The sequence below is a fragment of the Lutzomyia longipalpis genome, chromosome 4, assembly GCF_024334085.1.
Source record: "Lutzomyia longipalpis isolate SR_M1_2022 chromosome 4, ASM2433408v1".
Taxonomy (NCBI): Eukaryota; Metazoa; Arthropoda; class Insecta; order Diptera; family Psychodidae; genus Lutzomyia; species Lutzomyia longipalpis.
The window spans coordinates 15,723,234-15,741,645 of NC_074710.1; the positions used below are offsets into that span (position 1 = coordinate 15,723,234).

At 33.3% G+C, this 18,412-nt stretch overlaps 1 protein-coding gene and 1 non-coding gene across 2 annotated transcripts; both read left to right on the forward strand.

The window, feature by feature from the left end:
• Nucleotides 1-222: 222 nt before the first annotated feature.
• Nucleotides 223-5,524, forward strand: LOC129794552 (uncharacterized). Its single transcript, XM_055835308.1, has 4 exons — nt 223-489; nt 1,393-1,467; nt 5,173-5,412; nt 5,471-5,524. Exons 1-4 carry the CDS (start codon nt 223-225, stop codon nt 5,522-5,524), a joined length of 636 nt encoding a protein of 211 aa, XP_055691283.1.
• A 641-nt stretch (nt 5,525-6,165) lies between these two features.
• On the forward strand, nt 6,166-6,238 carry Trnak-cuu (transfer RNA lysine (anticodon CUU)). The gene has a single exon. It is a non-coding gene; the product is annotated as a tRNA-Lys (tRNA).
• The last annotated feature ends 12,174 nt before the right edge of the window (nt 6,239-18,412 follow it).

The following is an 18,412-nucleotide window of genomic DNA, read 5'->3' on the forward strand; positions in this document are numbered from 1 at the left end:
ATTGGAATACTATTCTTGGGCCTTCAATTGATTGCAGAACTCAACATTCTCAATGACTTCATGAAATTGTTGAACGAAAAGATCATAATTGAGCCAAAATTCTTAAGCAGAATAGTCAAGAGGCATTGCTCCGTCATTGAAAATTTTAATCTTTTGAGCGAAATTACTTCAGAGTCATCAATTGTGCAACTTTTTCTTACCTTTGTCGCCCTTTTATTCGGAATGACATTTCTCATAACGTACGCAAAGGGTTTTGGAAATTATGGAATAATTATATGTGGAGGAGGTCTTGGACTACCACTCTGTATCCTCGGACAAATTATTCAGGTTAAAGCTGACAATTTATCTGAGACACTTTATCAAACCAATTGGCACGAGCTAAGTTTGAAAGATCAGAAAACTTTCTTAATCGTTCTCGGGATGGCTCAACGAGAATACGGACTAAAGGCAGCCGGAGTATACGATATTAACCTCTATACCTTTGTACAGGTTTGTCGAAATGAAAATTACTTTTTTAATCATCAGGAAGAATTAAAACTTAATCTTTCTTTCAGATCATAAAGATTGCCTTCTCCTACTGCGCTGTTCTCTACAGCTTGAGTCAATAATTCTTTAATTATTCATTAGTTTAATTGCTTTGAAAGAAATTCCCGCTAGAGTACACCACGGTATGCAAAGAGGGACGCCTTATCGTACAATGCCGCCATAAGTGTACTGTACTATCTTATAGACTTTTAATAATAATTTAAAAATTATTCATTAAAATTTTCACCTGTTTTTTCACTGTTTGTTAATTAAACTATTAATATCTTATTTATTATTAGTTTCAATTAAAAAATTAAATACAGTAAAAAAGGGGAAGTAAGTGAAATGCTTGGTGGAAGGACTCTGTTGTGCATCTGTTTGAATTCCCATACTGACAGTTAAAGCCAATTACTTTGTGGATCAAAACCTTTCTAAGCTGCAAAATGACTTAATTACTTCCATTTCAAGGCTTTCTGTATGGCTATACCTTCGTAGGTACTCTTTTAATTGTCTTTTTGAAATACCATCAGTTTCAGTTTATTCGTCAAAATGTCACGTCATTTGCAAGAGTTTATCACTGCAAAGCCTCTAATTGACTTCTTGATCGCCATTTCAACTCTTGATGTGTTTTCTGGACCACTAAAAAGTTGTTTGAAAATAATTTTTCTAACAATTTCTAACGTTTTATACGTTTTTTTGCTCTTTTTTCACATGAAAAATACTATCAGTTCGCAAATTAATATAAACCTTATGTGGACATTTCTTATGTGGATCATTTTATGTGTTTATCTTGCCATTATGATTTTGAATATGTTGAAAAAGAATAAATTTCATGATTTGATACAAAATATTCAAAAATTGTTCGAGGAAGAAGAAGAGGATGAAGAACTTGAGGAGATTTTGATGAAACATCTGAAGAAATCAATGAAAATTTTCAATATTCTCAATCGGTAAGTCAATCATAACGCGTCCAGTTATTAGAGTTGGTATACCACAACGCGGATGGGTCAGTCTATGCGTTGTAATTTAATTTGTGAGTAGTATTAATAGGCAAAGTTGATTTTTTGTAAAATTTAGCAATTTGACAGGTTAAAATGCTTATATCTTAAGTTCTATAACACCTACAGAAATTTCTTGACTAGTTTTGGAAAAGTATTAAAACAGGCTATAAATTGACATAAAGTTCAATAATTTTCAAGGTCACCTCCAGAACACAAAATGGCGGATTTTAGTTTTACCAAAACAGTTTTTTGCACTTTTTGTCATCAAGGAATGGTTCTAGAGGTTTCTGATGTTCCAGAAAGTTGTAGAGTTTTGCAAAACCTTTAATTTGATACCAAGTTGAGCAAAATCGGACAATCCGTTCAAGAGATATGGCTCTTAGAACTTTTCAAATTCAAGAAATTTTCAAACTGCGATATCTTCTAAACGGCGACATAGATTTTCTTCATTTTCGGACTGGTGAAAGATATTTAGTCAGGCTACAACATATCAAAATTTAAAGGAAATCTATAACAGATGTTCGGAGATATTGCCCCTTAAATTTAGGCAATTAATGTTTTTGATTTTAGCGTCTCTTGCGGCCATTTTTGGAACTTGGAATGTTCTAGACAGTTGTAGGGCTTCTTGAAACCTTTCATTTGATACCAAAATGACTAAAATCGGTCAATCCGTTCTCGAGTTATATCAAAAAAACACTTTTTGCTTTAGGCCGTCATATTTGCTAAACCGCTTGACCGATTTTCAAGTATGAATTGTTGATGAAAACGTCTCGCGGAGCTCTAGAACATACTAAAATTTCAGACTTCTAGCTATTAGGGAAGTGGTTGACAGTATTCCTAAATGGCGGACGGCGGCCATTTTGAATTTTGAAAATGCGAAAAAATGAAAATTTACACCCACATTTCTATAGAAAACTTCAAACCGGAAGTCTCTATCTGTTACCGTTCTTGAGCTATAAAGCAAAATGGGGACCAATGGCAGGCCGGCCGGCCGGCCGGATCAAAAATTTTCCACCACCATTTTCGTAATGTGGGATGTCTAAAACGTGCTCATACCAAGTTTGAGCCCGATCTGAGGTGGTCAGTTTTTCCGACGATTACAATACTTGGTATGCCACGATTGTGGTATACCAACTAATTAATGATTTTTAAATATGAGAAAAAAGAGGTCCGGTAAGCGCTAATAATTGTTTTTCCACAGGAAAGAAAATAGATTATTTTTCCAACGTTTCGCCTCACTGCCAGGCTTCTTCAGGGCTGAAGATTTTTGGAGATGGATATAGTTATGTAAAAGATTTATTTGTAAATTGTCCCAGACAATTTTTCTAATAAAATTTCCCTTTTCAACCCATGAAATAGCCTCGCACTGGAGGTAAAACGTTAGGAAAATAATCTGTTTTCATTGCCGTGGAAGAATAATTATTGGCTCTTACCAGACCTTCTTCTCTTCATCAATTCTCTACGACTTTTAAAAGAAATTAATAATTTATAAAATCAATTTGATTTTTTTCAGCTGGGAAAATCGCCTTGCTTTGCTTTTAGTATTCCTATCTGGGATATTTTTCCGCTTAAGTGAAGATTATGGATTAATTATTGAATTTCCGTTTACTATATCGGAGAGTATCCTTTGGCAGGAAAGCCAATATATTATACAAACTGCATTATCTTTATGGCTAGCCTACACTGGAATTTCTATTAATGTTGGATTGACTTTTATGGGACTCGCTGTTATTGCAGAATTCAACATACTCATTGATTACATGAAGTTGTTGAATGAAAAGATCAACACTGAACAAAAGTTCTTGAGGAAAATCATTAAGAGACATTGCTCTGTCATTGAGAATTTTGATACTTGGAGTGATATTTGTTCCGAATCATCATTCATGCAGCTTTTTTCCAATTGCGTGGTTTACACGTTTGGATTTTCATTCTTGTTTAAACATTCATCAGACATCGTTAACTACATGATACTTGCAACTGGAACAATGCTTAGCCTACATATTTGTATTCTTGGAGAATTTATAAGGATGAAAACGGATAATTCATCAGAGACATTATCCAAACTAATTGGTACTAATTAAGTTTGAAAGATCAGAAAATGTTTTTAATCGTCCTCGCCATGGCTCAACGGGAGTACAGACTGAAGGCAGCAGGAATGTACGACGTTAATCTTTACACATTTATACAGGTAATTATAGCATATTACCTACTTTAGATGTAAAGTTTATGATAAAAAATATATTAATTTTACAGATTTCAAAAATTGCCTTCTCCTACTGCGCCGTTCTTTACAGTTTAAGCCAATAATTTCCCTAATTTCACCGGATTTCACTACACGTTATAATTAATTAGATGTTTATGACGTTAGATGGCGCCACTGTTCACAAAGAGGGACGCCATATCTTAACAATTCGTCGTCATTGTGCATCTGTTTGTGTTCTCACTCCATTGAAAAAGCAGAAGCTTGATGCAATAAACGATTATTTATTCACTAACTAGCTAATCACAGAGCAAGGATACTCACACCATTTTCCCTTATTTGCCTGCAATGTTATAGATTTGTTGTAATATTTATGAATAGAAAAGGGTTGTTTGTGAAAAATTTCAGCTAGAAAGTTCTTCTAATAAAAATCAATTTTAAACTTTTCAGTTTGATTTTACTTCTCTGTGGGCTCGGGTCATTTTTTTGTTAAAAAAAAGTATCCTTTTCCTTGAACTGTCCTTGCAAAAATGTCCCCTCAAATGGAAGAATTTGTTAAAGCAAAGCCAAGAATTGATTTTTTAATCACCCATTTGACACTTGATGTGATTTCAGGATCATGGAAAAGTCGTTTTTTCAAATTACTTTGTTTTTCCTTCAATACCATGTATTTCTTTTTAGTTTTCCTACATTTGAAAAATATTAAATCTTTCGAATTAAGTTTTAATACATTAATTTCACTTTTAACTACACTTGTTATCAGCGGATATGGAATTAGGATTTTTATTGGTTTTTTTAAGAGAGAAAAATTTGAAAGTATCATTAAGAACGTAAAGGAATTGTACAAAGAACAGGAAGAAGATGAAGAACTTGAACGAATCTTAAGGAAGCATTTAACGGATTCTTTGAGGATTTTTCAACTCTGTTATCGGTCGAAAAAATTTTTTTTCTTTTAATGTTTTTTTTCTTATTCTACATTATTTTTCTTTTATTTTCAGCTGGGGCATCTATATATATTTTGTAGCAGGATTTTTGTGTAGTTCTTATTTTCGTCTAAATGAAGACTACGGACTTATGTACGAACTACCATTTATTGCATCAGACAATTTCAAGGACGATATTTTATGGAAAGAATTTCCATATATAGTACAAAATATCTTTTATATGAATCTCACCACTAGTACGATTTTATTGGACATTGGAATACTATTTTTGAGCCTTCAAGTAATTGCAGAAATTAACATTCTCAGTGATTACATAAAGTTATTAAATGAAAAAATCAAAACTGACCCAAAGTTCTTGAGCAAAATCATCGAAAGGCATTGCTCTGTCATTGAGAATCTCAATCTTTTGAGCGAAATTACTTTTGAATCATCAATTTTGCAACTTATTGTCACCTGTGTTGCCCTTTTATTTGGAATGACATTTTTGATCACTTATGCAAAGGGTCTTGGAAATTATTTAATGATTATATGTGGTGGAGGTCTCGCATTACCCCTTTGCGTTCTTGGAGAATTTATTCGGGTTAAAACGGATAAATTATCTGATACATTCTACTTGACCAATTGGTACGATCTGAGCTTGAAGGATCAGAAAACTTTCTTAATCGTCCTCGGGATGGTCCAACGGGAGTATGGACTAAAGGCAGCAGGAATGTATGACGTTAACCTTTATACTTTCGTACAGGTTCGTCAGAATTTTAATTTATTTATCAGGAAGCATAAAAATATAATTTTTCTTTCAGATCTTCAAAATTGCCTTCTCCTACTGCGCTGTTCTCTATAGCTTGAGTCAATAATTCTTCAATTATTCATTAGTTCAATTGCTTTAAAGGAGTTTTCCACGGACGCCTTATTTACATATAAACGCCATTGAAAAAAGTCTAAGAAAATAAAATTATTCATAGATTCGTCTATTTCACCCAGCTTGGAAACTTCTATTATATCTGAACGGATAGTAAATTACTAACTTCTTGAGAAATAATAAATATATACACGTCGTTTTATCTATTAATAAGAAAAATAAAGAAGTAATCAATTGGTCTATGTTAATCATTAAGATGTTGTGATTTTTTCTTTGCCTAATTATTGTCGTCTTTCTGACTCATTTAAATATTTTTGAAAGTAAATAAATAAATGTAATAAATTTCTTTTTAATTATTTTAATTTATTTTTAATAAATCTTCCTTCATCTTCATTTATTTTTCTATTCAATATTAATCATCAAAGCACGTGCCTTGATCACTCATTCATTACATCAATGAATCTATTTTTAGTGCCAAGACAGCGATACGAGAAGAGATAGCAAGATGTTTTATTTACACATTGTCGTAATAAATCCGTTTGCGCGTGGTCAGCAAAGTGCTTCAGATTGCGCATTTCTGTACGGTCTATGCTTGTGGTGTGGGAGGGTATTGATGTTGTGGCATAAGGACGACATGCCCGGCTAGCTCAGTCGGTAGAGCATGAGACTCTTAATCTCAGGGTCGTGGGTTCGAGCCCCACGTTGGGCGATCCTTTTTACAACCCTCGAACATTTTTTTCTCTCTCTTTATTATTTTTAATAAAAAAACAGAGGCAAGAAAAGAGTTTGATTGACAATTTTCCCCCAAAAAAAAATTCTTCCACACGAGTATTTTCTTCTAAAGCCTGACAATGATATGCCCTCCCACTCTCTTTAGGAATTTTCTCTTCCCTTCTCCTTGAGATGTTTTCACTTTTGTGGAAAGTGATGGAAGAATTTGCAAATGAAAGCATCTTTCCTTGGACGGGTGCCCTCCTCGTACACGGTCCGAATGGCAAAATATGCTTGTTTGTATGGAATTTATGCAAAATACCACCCACAACCCCCCTTTCAATGCAAATGGGAAATTCTTCGTTCACTCAGTCAGTTCCATTGGGAAGCCTTTCGCCTCCCACTTCTTTGCCCCACAACAACCAACTGATCATGTGAGCAGAACAACCCTATAAGCCACGAGTCAGCCCACCCACCCACCCACTGCTGCACATTCAACACGTCACGTCCGTGTGATGTACCATAAAAATATGATATGGCAGCCCCGTATACATTTTTGGGGGGATGTTATGCTTCAATAATTCACGTATAAATGCACACAAACATACAGCTGCTCCATACGGACACACATGTGCATGACACTCGCATTGAGTTCCTCTACACACCCCCAATTCGCTTTCATATGCTCACGGGGTGCGGGGGAGGCTGAATTATACATTTCCATTCAGTCATGCAGAAATGCAATTTTTTTCTTCATCTCTCTTCCTCCCATAGAGAGCGGCTTTCAACTCAACTCAATATACCGTCGCTGTTGCCGAGGGGTCAGGAACTTTCACTTTCTTCGCTTTTTGATTCCTTTGAAGAAATTTAGGATGAATATATAAGATCTAAGGGGGATGATTTTTATGTCGTTTAGAAAGATAAAAAAAAAAATTTTACTTATTTTTGTTCATTTATTTTTAAATGATCTTACGATCGTCTTTTTTTCAAAAAGATCATTTAACAATTCTTAAGATCTCTAAAAAGGTCTGAAGAATTTTTTCTAAAAGAATTTTAAAGATCTTTTGATGAAATATTGAAAGATCGATCTTAAAAATAAGGTCATATACTTTTTCTGACGATCGCTCCTAAAAATTTCAACGATCTTTTCAAACTTCTAAAGAATTTTTCTCTGAATTTGAATGATCTTTTCAAACTCTTGAAGCACTTTTCCAGTATTTTCAATGATCTTTTGAAAGTCTTGAAGAATTTTTCCAGTATTTTCAATGATCTTTTCAAACATTTGAAGAATTTTTTCCAGCATTTTCAATAATCTTTTCAAAGTCTTGAAGAATTTTTCCTTGAATTTGAATGATCTTTTCAAACATTTGAAGAATTTTCAACGATCTTTTTAAACTTTTGAAGAATTTTTCCAGGATTTTCAAAGATCATTTTAAACTTCTGAAGGACTTTTCTTGAATTTGAACGATTTTATCAAACTGAAGAAATTTTCGAGAATTTTAATGATCTTCTTATAAATCTTACTTTCCTAAAGATCTGAAATGATCTTTTTAATGGTGTTCGAAACAATTATATAAATTCCCATAAATATTTTTTACGCATTTAAATTAAAAAGAATATTTTCGGGGTAAACCCCTTGATGGGGGTGAAGTCAATGTGGAATATGAATGTGTATCAATTTACCCCCCGAAAAATATGTATACGTGTGTGCTTTACGACACCGCAACAAGGAGTTCTTCGCGCGCACTGGCTCACGTCCTGAATAAATAGCAACAAGGAAGCCAGGCCAAATGCGACGGGAGGAGGAGGAGGCAACCGCAGGAATGCGAAAGAGCATTGTGAAATTGGATTCCACAAATGTGGATCTGCCTCCAAGAAGAAAGGAGCACAGAGCTCCTGCAGCACTCAAGAAAAATATATCTAAGGGTAATTCTTGCACTGTGGAGGTAGATGCATTATTCTTCAAGGGATTCCTTTTGCAAATGGAATAGCCCCTTCCTCTCATGGAGTCTAAGAGCTTTTGATCGCACAATCCTTCGCTTTAGTTACGAGTGGTGGAAGGAATCCTGTGAGAGCCACGTTGAGGGATTTTCCATGATGGATTGTTAATTTTTCAAAAGAATATTTTCCATCCATTTCTGACCATCTTCAGTGCACGCGGAAAAATCCCCAAAGGAGCTAAAGAATGGGGGAAAAGGACGATGAAAAAAGGAGAAATATGAAAAAATAATAATCAACCACAAAATACAGAAAGTGTGAAGTATAAATCAGAGGGGAAAAGTTTCTAACAGAATTTACTTCATTTTCGCAAAGATTTTTCTTTATTCAGCACAAGTTTTTCCTCCACCTCGTTCTTCTCTCACTCTCACCGCAAATGAGAAGAAAATAAACAAAATTTTCTCCCTACAATTAAAACGCATTTCATCGCTCAATGCGAGAAGAAATGAAGAATTTTTCCTCCCAAGTACTCAATTTTGAAATAAAATCAAAGGGCTGATAATTTCCAAATTCAGAACATTTTGTGGACTGTAAAATGATTTGCTGGATTTCAAATTTTATTCCTTTTAGAGCGATTTTATGCTTGTATATAATTTATTTTTATTTTTCTTTTCAATTTAGAAGTTTTATAAGTACACGTTCAAGGGGCCCAATAAAAATTAAAAAACCGCTGAATATGAAATTAGGGACATTTTAATTATTTTTCTGTATTAAATTTATTTACAACTAACTTTTTTTTTTTAAAAATTAATAGCTTAAAACGCCTTTAAAAGCTTCAAGTTTTCCATAAGAATATATTTTTTATTATAAAGTGATTACATGGCGCTGAATATCAATAAAAATGATAAATATTACGCTGAATACCTGAAATAAAGAGAAAATTCATGTGTTATAATATACTTAAAATAAAAATAAATAATTCGCTGAAAAACACAAATTGAGCGTTGAGTAATACAAATTATTAAAAGCACAGCGCTGAACATCAAGAATAAAATTAAATATGTGCTGAATATTAAGAATAATGATGATAATATGGAGAAGAATGATAAATAAGCTGCTGAATATAAAAAATTAAGATAAATGAATATCATAAATAAATATGAATAATGCGGTGCATATCAAGAATATATAAAGCACTGAATATGAGAATTCAGGTGCCTGTAAGCTATTGCATATTAAAAAAATTATCACGAAACCATTTAAAAATTTAAACAAACTACATTAATTTATAGAAATTATACTCCCCTTCACGATGTGGATCCATCAGGGGGGACCCTTTCTCCCCAATCCCATCACTTCATTTACCATCTATTGGGAGAGTTGAGTGAAAAAAGATGGAAATTTCTTTGTTGTAAATCCAGCACTTGCCCTTCCCCGCCCCTCCCCTAATTTCAAACGCGAAATTTATTCCAAAATGTATAACAAGAAATTTTGTAAGGTAAGAAAAAAATGTGATGTTTATTTATAATTTCAGTAGCACAGTGTTGAATTGAAAATCATCGATGTTTGGGTGAAATTCTTCCTTTACAGGAGCTTGAATAAATTTTCTCTCTTTGTGGGGGTGGATGATTTTTTTGTCGTTTGAATTTTTGGGAGCGTAAAGGAAGAAATTGCAGAAGAAATTTGTCTTGCAAACATACTTGAGAATTTTCTTATTCGTTCTCTTTTCCATTAGAAAAACTTTTCTATTCCCTTTTTTGCACGTGGGGTGTGTGGGGGAGGTGGAAGAGGGGGCTAGAAGAAAAAACCACACGCGAATATGAGAGGAAGGAAATCCAAATAGAGGAGGATGTTGTTGCGAAGGAATTTTCATGTCCTTAAATTCCAATAAGTAAACAATTCATCGCACTTGAAAATGTCCCAAAAATATTTTATATTTTGAAAGGAATAGAGAGAAAAGGAAGAAAGGACAATCAGTTGAAGAGAACAAAAAAAATCTTGGAGAAATATTGAATCAATAAATGGGAAGTGTGGCAACAAAAGAAGAATCCGATCGGTGCAGAAAGGACCATCTGCGTCCTTTTTTTTGCTCTTCTTCTGAGCAAATCATCCCATGGCGAGAAGGTAATGAATTGCACAATACCAATTTGTCGCCAAGAGAGGAATCTTAAGGGACTCCTCTTGTTGAGTCCTTTTGGGACAATTCACCCCTGAAGAGTCCCCGTATTGTCCATCATGATGATTGCAATAGACAGAGACACACACATCCTTCGAATGGGCATTATCCTCACAGGAGTTCCTTCTGTTGGCAAACATTCGGGGAGGAAATGCATTATGTGTCTCTATGTGACTCTATTTCCGCTCTCCTGTTCTTTCTTTTTTTTTCCTTCCAAAGGGTCGTTTATTTCCATCTAAACTGCTTTAAATGACGCCAAGGACGAAAAAAAAGAGAAAAAAAGTCCACATAGAATTAATTATTTATTCAACTGAACATATTGATCAGGATATCGATTACATTATTTTCAAGGATTTATAGAATAAGGAAGAAGTTCTCTGAACAAATCCTTTGAATTTTCTCTAATGTTTTAACATTGAACCTAAGCGCAAGATGAAGCGTCCCACTTGGTGTGCAGTGAAGCCCTCTAGCGGGAATTTTTTGTACATACAAACACATAAAGCAAGCCAAAGAATGTGATGTTCCAATAATTATTTACTCAGACTGTAGAGAATGGCGGAGTAGGAGAAGGCAATTTTTAAAATCTAAAACAAAAGGAAATTAAATCCTTAACAGAGTTCTAATTTAGCAGAGATTAAACGTAAAAATAGATACCTTTAAAAAGGTGTAGAAACCAACACTATACATTCCTGCTGCCTTCAGTCCGTACTCCCGTTGAGCCATTCTCAGGACGATTAAGAAGATCCTCTGATCCTTTAAGCTCAGTTCGTACCAATTGATCAGCCAGAGTGTCTCAGACAGCTCATTACTTTTAACCCGAATAAATTCTCCGATAAAACAGATGGGCAAACTGAGCGTAGCAGCAATAATAATCATCGCATAATTCCCTATACCCGTCAAATATTTGAGCAGGAAAGAAAATACAAACAAAAGAGTCAAGCAGCTATTTAGAAGTTGCATGAATGCTGTCTCAGAAATAATGTCACTCAATAAATTAGCATTGCGTATGACCAAACAATGCCTCTCGATGATTTTTCTGAAGAACTTAGGGTTAGTTTTGATCCTTTCATTCAACAACTTCATGCAATCATTGAGAACTTTAAATTCAGCAATCAATTGAATTGCCAGAAAAATAATTCCGAGATCAGAAGAAATATAATGAAGAGACGAAATTCCAATAAAAAATCCTTGAAGAATGAAAAGAGTTTCCTTCCAAAAGGTACCTTCGGGTACATTAAATGGTAAAGCATACATAAGGCCGTAGTCGTCATTTAGGCGGAAATACAAACTCGTGCAAACGGTTGCAAGAATGAATAAACGAACGGTCCATCTAGGAGAAAGAGAGTTAGAGAAAATTCTATATTTCGCCCTTCCAGGGTTAAATTAGGAACAGTTTAGTCATAAAAATTGCAAATCTCTACTTACTTATTAAGGAATAAATAGACTTTAATTGAATCCTTCAGATGATTCTCCAAGATTCCTTTAATTACTTCGTCCTCTTCGTTCTCCTCATATAAAGACATTATATTCTTCATTAAAACTTCAATTTTATCCTTCTTCAGAATACCAACAATCATCCTAACTCCATATCCAATCATAATGAAGGAAATTAAGAGTGGCAAAAGAAAATTGATGCTAATATCACATTTAATTGTTTCTTTCATGTGTAAGATTAGAAAATAGACATAAAGCACATCGAAGAGGATGAAAAATAGAATAAAGAAACGATTTTTTCGCGGACCAGACATGATGTTCGTTTTTAAGATGGCAATTAAGAAGTCAATTCTTGGCTTTGCTTTGAGAAATTCTTCCAACTGAGTGGACATTTTTAGCAAATGGAGGCTTATTAGCTGGCTTTAGGAAATGAATAATTCCTTAAGAATTCTATTCTTTTACAAAAAAAAACTGACCAGAACACACAGAGAAGCAAAAATAGACTGAAAAATTATTTTTAAAATGAACCTTTCGGCTCCAATCATGGGCAAACAAGGAGAAATTGTGTGGAAATTCCTGCTCTGTGATTAGCTAGTTATTGATTAAGTAATGCAGGCAGAAGTGCGTCAATACTGCACCTGTTGTCGCGCTTTACAATTGTTCCTTTTTCAACTGGGAAGTAAAATAGATGCAGTTGTGGGAGTTTAAATAAATTATTTAACGCATTCTGCACGTACGTTGTGTGTGTAATGTACGTTGTTTTTTATTTGTTTGTTACGAGGTGTTTCTCTGATGGGCATTGATTTGTTTTTGTATATATTCAGTAGTTAATTAACACATTTAAAGCCTTAAGGATAAATGAAGGAGTTACACTTTACTAACAACAACAGTTAATGTTGAAACAGATTGATGGCGATGTAGTAGGTTAAAAAAAAATAGGAGCGTCCTTATTGATGAACAGTGATGCACCCTAGCGGTAATTAATTATAATTCCTTTAGTTAATAGTTCGGTTAGGTTAATAGTAGGAGAATGAAACACTATATCGATTTAAAAAAAAATAGAAACAAATAATATATTTTCTACTCTGAAAAATTGCTCTAAGAATCTATAAATTGTGGTTAGTAGTTGAAGTCCTTATCGAATAATATTGAGAATGTATAATTAGCGTCCCCCTTTGTTTGCAGTGTAGCCCTCTGGTGGAAATTTACTGTCAACTGCAGCTGAACTACAACGTGAAGTTAGCAGAGGAGACTAAAAGAATAAATTTTATTTACTCAAACTGTAGAGAATAGCGCAGTAGGAGAAGGCAATTTTGAAGATCTGAAAGAAAAATTTTAATTTAATTTTTTTAAAAAATATTTTGCTGATAAATAAATTTAAATTTTAACGAACCTGTACAAAAGTATAAAGATTAACGTCGTACATCCCTGCTGCCTTTAGTCCGTACTCCCTTTGAGCCATTCCCAAGACGATTAAGAAGGTTTTTTGATCTTTCAAGCTCAGATCGCACCAATTGGTCAAGTAGAAAGTATCAGAAAGCTCATCAGTTTTAAATTTTATAAATTCTCCAAGAACGCAAATCGATAGACTTAGTGCTGTAGCAGTAAAAATTATAATATAGTTCCCTAGACCTATTGCATACATTAGCACAAATGCAAATCCAAATAAAAGTGATATACAAGTGAGGAGGAGTTGTAGGAATGATGTCTCAGAAATAATAATAATAATAATAATAATAATAATAATTCTTTATAATATAATAATATTCTTTATATCATTCAACAGATTAACATCCTCAATGACAGAGCAATGTCTTTTGATAATTTTCTTCAAAAACTTTTGATCAGTTTTTTTGATCTTTTCATTCATCAACTTCATATAGTCCATGAGAATATTTAGCTCAGCAATAACTTGAAGGCCCAGAAAAATGATTCCAACATCTAAGAAAATTATGGTTGTGGCAATACCAATATAAAAGAATCCTTGAAGAACGTATTGAACGTTTTTCCATAATAGTTCGTCTGATGCAATCAATGGTAGTTCGAACATAAGCCCATAATCTTCATTTAAATGAAAATAGAAACCAATCAAAACTGCACTTCCACGAAAAAGCAATGTACCCCATCTACAAAAAAATTAAATAAACTTAAATAAAAATGGAGTTTTTATCATGATCTTCTTGTTGGCGGTCCACATGGATCAGTAGACCCGAAGACCTTAGGAAGGGGTGGGAGTTAATAAAAAAAATCATGATCTTCTTACCGTTTGTAAAATAAAAAGATCCTCAAAGAATCCATCAAATGTTTGCTTAAGATTTGTTTAAGTTCTTCATTTTCCTCCTTCTCTTCGTACAGAACTCCGATATTCTGAAGAAGCTTTTCAATTTTGTCTTTATTAATTAAACGTAAAGAAATTCTAAATATATTCCCAGAAATTGCACCAAATGTAAGAAATGTGATGAGAGAATTAAAATTTAGCTCAAATTTTGTATTGTTCAGATGTAGTAATACGCAGAATAAACAAATACAATTGAAAGAAGCAAAAAATAGTAAAAGAAAACGATTTTTCCGCGATCCTGAGGTCACGTTCATTGTTAAAAGGGCAAATAAGAAGTCAATTTCGGGCCTTGCTTTGAGAAACTCTTCCATTTGGAGGGGAATTCTAGCGAATAGAGCTTTTGAAAAAAAAAAACAACAAAAATCCCTGCAACTCTCACTGAAGGACAATCTAAGACTAAAACACAAGTAAAACGAAAGAGTTCAATACTAAAGCATAGAATGTGTTAGAATAAGAGCTACTTCAAGGTTTACATTAATTATTACTTGAAATAACTTGATGGGAACTGAAGCAGATGCATGGCGGTGAAAAATCCAATAATAACAGCGTCCCCCTTGATGAACAGTGACGCACTCTTGCGGCAATTAATTATTAATATACACACTAATTGTTACACGTGTGTTGCAACGAGAAGAATCATTGGCTAAAACTATAGAGAATAGCGTAGTACGAGAAGGCAATTTTGAAGATCTGAGATAAACTTATATTTTTATTTACTTAATAAAAAAATTCAAATTCTAACGAACCTGAATGTAGGTGTAAAGGTTAACGTCGTACATTCCTACGGCCTTTAGTCCATACTCCCGTTGAGCCATTCCCAGGATAATTAAGAAAGTCTTCTGATCCTTCAAACTTAATTCGTACCAATTTGTTTGGTAGAATGTGTTAGATAAATTCTCAGTTTGAATTCGAATAAATTCACCAAGAATGCAAATTGGGAGGCTTAATGCTGCAGCACATAAAATTATAATATAATTCCCTAGACCTATCGCATATATTTGCACGAATGTAAATCCAAATAACAGAGAGATACAGGTAAGGAAGAGTTGTAGTATAGATGTCTCAGAAGTTATTTCGCTCAAAAGATCAAGATTTTCAATGACTGAGCAATGCCTTTTGATGATTTTGCTCAAAAACTTTGGATCGGTTTTAATTTTCTCGTTCAACGACTTCATGTAATCACTGAGAATGTTGAGTTCAGCAATTACTTGAAGACCCAGAAAAATGACTCCTACATCTAAGAAAATTGTGGTTGTGGCAACAGTAATATAAAAGAATCCTTGCAGGACGTATAGAAAGTTTTTCCATACGACTTCGTCTGATGCAATAAATGGTAGTTCGAACATAAGCCCATAATCTTCATTGAAACGAAAATAGAAACCACTCAAAAGGGCACTTCCACTAAATAGAAAAGTCCCCCATCTGCAAAGAAAAACATTTAAAGAATTTTTAATTCACACGTCTTTTAATTAGTAAGAAGAGAGAATTTTAATTTTCATCTTCTTGCCGTTTGTAAAATAAGAAAATCCTCAAAGAATTTATAAAATGTTTCATCAAAATTTGTCCAAGTTCTTCATCTTCCTCCTTTTCTTCATACAGTACTCTAATGTTCTGAAGAAGCATTTCTATTTCGTCTTTCTTTACTATACCCAAAGAAATTCTAAATATATTTCCAGCAATGGCACCAAATGTAAGAAATGTAATGAGAGAATTAAAATTTAGCTCAAATCTTGAATGCTTCAGATGCAAAATTACAAAGGATAATGAAATGGTATTGGAAAAAGCAAAAAATATTAAAAGAAAACGATTTTTCCGCGATCGTGAGGTCATGTTCATTGTTAAAAGAGCAAATAAGAAGTCAATTTTAGGCTTTGCTTTACGAAATTCTTCCAATTGAGGGGACATTTTAGCAAAAAGAAAAGCTTTGGATAAATTAAACTTCAACAAATAAACTGATCAGCACCCACAGAGAGGCAAAAATATACTGAAAAGTTAAAAATTATTTTTATAAAAATAACCTTACAGGTGAATCATAGGCAAATAAAGGGAAATTGTGTGAAAATTCCTACTCTGTGATTAGCTAGTTATTGATTACAAAGTAGTGCAGAATTGCGTCAATACCTTTTACTGGGAAAATATACATATGTGAGCGTATGAAAAAATTGCAAAAGAGTATTTTAGGTATTTTGAAAACTCAGGGAAATTCAGGAGCCATTTTCTAGTCAATTTTGAAACAAAAAATTAAATATTTGCTTTCACTTCTCGTTGAATGAGTTATTTCCAGTTTGAAGGATTCAATCCACGGCCGAGTAATTAAACTAAACTATCAGAATGAAAACTGAAACAGATGCACAACGGTGCCTTCCACGTGCCGTCCGTCTATGAGTATTTAATTGATGGAAATTAAGTGAAACATGGAACGGTATTGATTTTCTTTTTTAATTCAGTCTAAAACTAATTTAAAAAAAATATATATTTTAGGAAATTTTAGTTCTTAAAAAGTTATATTTCTAGAAAATGTTAATTAAGTAATATTCAAATCGTGAACAACTTACCGAAGGATTTATGGTGGAAATCAGTTCGCAAGAAGCGCCCCTACTTGCGTGCAGAACAGTCCTCTTGCGGAGCTTTTTGTTAACTATAGCTGAATTAACGTGAAGTTAGAAGAGAAGATTTCAAGAAGAATTACTGACTCAAACTATAGAGAACAGCGCAGTAGGAAAATCCAATTTTAGAAATCTAAAAAAAATTTTTTTTTAAATAGATTAATTAATATGTACATCTATGTATTATTCTAGTCTAAAATAAAACCAGCCTGTATGAGGGTATACAGTGTAACATCATACATTCCTGCCGCCTTGAGTCCGTACTCCCGTTGAGTCATTCCCAAGACGATTAAGAAGGTTTTCTGATCCTCCAAGCTCAGTTCGTACCAATTAGTCAGGTACAGGGTATCAGATAATTTATCGGCGTTAATTCGAATAAAATGTCCGAGAACACAGACGTGTATACTAAGCATTAACCCAGCTGCAAGTATCATATAGTTGGCAAACGAGTAGGAACTTTTCATTAAGAATGAAAAGCCAAATAGAAAAATCACACAATTTGCAAAAATCTGCATAAATGACGATACAGATATTATTTCATTCAACAAATTAACATTCTCAATAACTGAGCAATGCCTCTTGATGATTTTCCTCAAGAACTTTGGGTCAATTTTGATCTTTTCATTCAACACCTTCATGTAGTCAGTGAGAATATTAAATTCAGCAATGATTGCAAGTCCCAAAAAGGAGATTCCCAAATTAATTGAAATCATATTGTAGGCTGTTACCAAACCAAAAGCAGTTTGAAAGATATATTGACTTTCCCGCCAAAATATATTCTCCGATGTAATGAAAGGAATCTCAAGAACTAAGCCTAAATCTTCATTTAAGCGAAAATTAATCCCTGCAAAAATTGTTAAAATAAAACCTAAGCGCATTTCCCAGCTGAAATAGTTGGATTTATTTTTTATTATTAATTTTAAAATTATTAGAAAAATGTATTTTTTTGGAAAATTATTTTTCAATTTACCGTTGAAGAAAGTCGAAAATTTTCAGAACCATCATCAAATGATTCTTCAAAATTCCATCAAGTTCTTCATCTTCTTCTTTTTCTTCAAACAATTCTTGGATATTTTGTATCAAACGATGAAAGTTCTTCTTCTTAAAGCCATTTAGAATCATTATAGCGACGTAATCACTCACAAGTAACAAAATAAGAAATGTCCACATAAAATTTATATTAATCTGCGAGATAATTACGTTTTTTACGTGATTTAAGAGAAAATAAATGTAGAAACAGTGAGAAATAATTAAAGAAAGAATTTTTAAACGATTTTTTACAGTCCCAGAAATCACATCAAGTGTCGAAAGGGCGATCAAGTAATCAATTGAAGATCTCTTTTTGATAAACTCTTCCAAATAACGCGTCATTTTGACGATTAAACTGCAACTGATCCAACAAAAATCAGTAGTTTGAAGGAAAGAGCCAACAGAAATCCTTGAATGGGGTAATTGAGTTTTTTCCAGTTCGAAGAATTCAATCCACGGGGGAGTAATTAAACTTAACTATCACACTGAGAACTAAAGCATATGCACAACGGAGCCTTCCACGTGTTGTCCTTCTTTTTGCATTTAATTGATGCAAATTAAGTGAAGCATGGAACGGTATTGATTTTCTTTTTTAATTCAGTCTAAAAATAATTTAAAAAAAATATATATTTTAGGAAATTTTAGTTCTTA

Excerpts from the sequence above, each read along its gene's own strand:
- LOC129794552 (XM_055835308.1), top strand. The coding sequence starts at position 223 with ATGACATTTCTCATAACGTACGCAAAGGGTTTTGGAAATTATGGAATA. Across the intron at positions 490-1,392 it reads ACCTCTATACCTTTGTACAG|GAAGAAGAAGAGGATGAAGA; the intron begins GTTTGTCGAAAT and ends AAATTGTTCGAG. Across the intron at positions 1,468-5,172 it reads CAATGAAAATTTTCAATATT|GGTCTTGGAAATTATTTAAT; the intron begins CTCAATCGGTAA and ends ACTTATGCAAAG.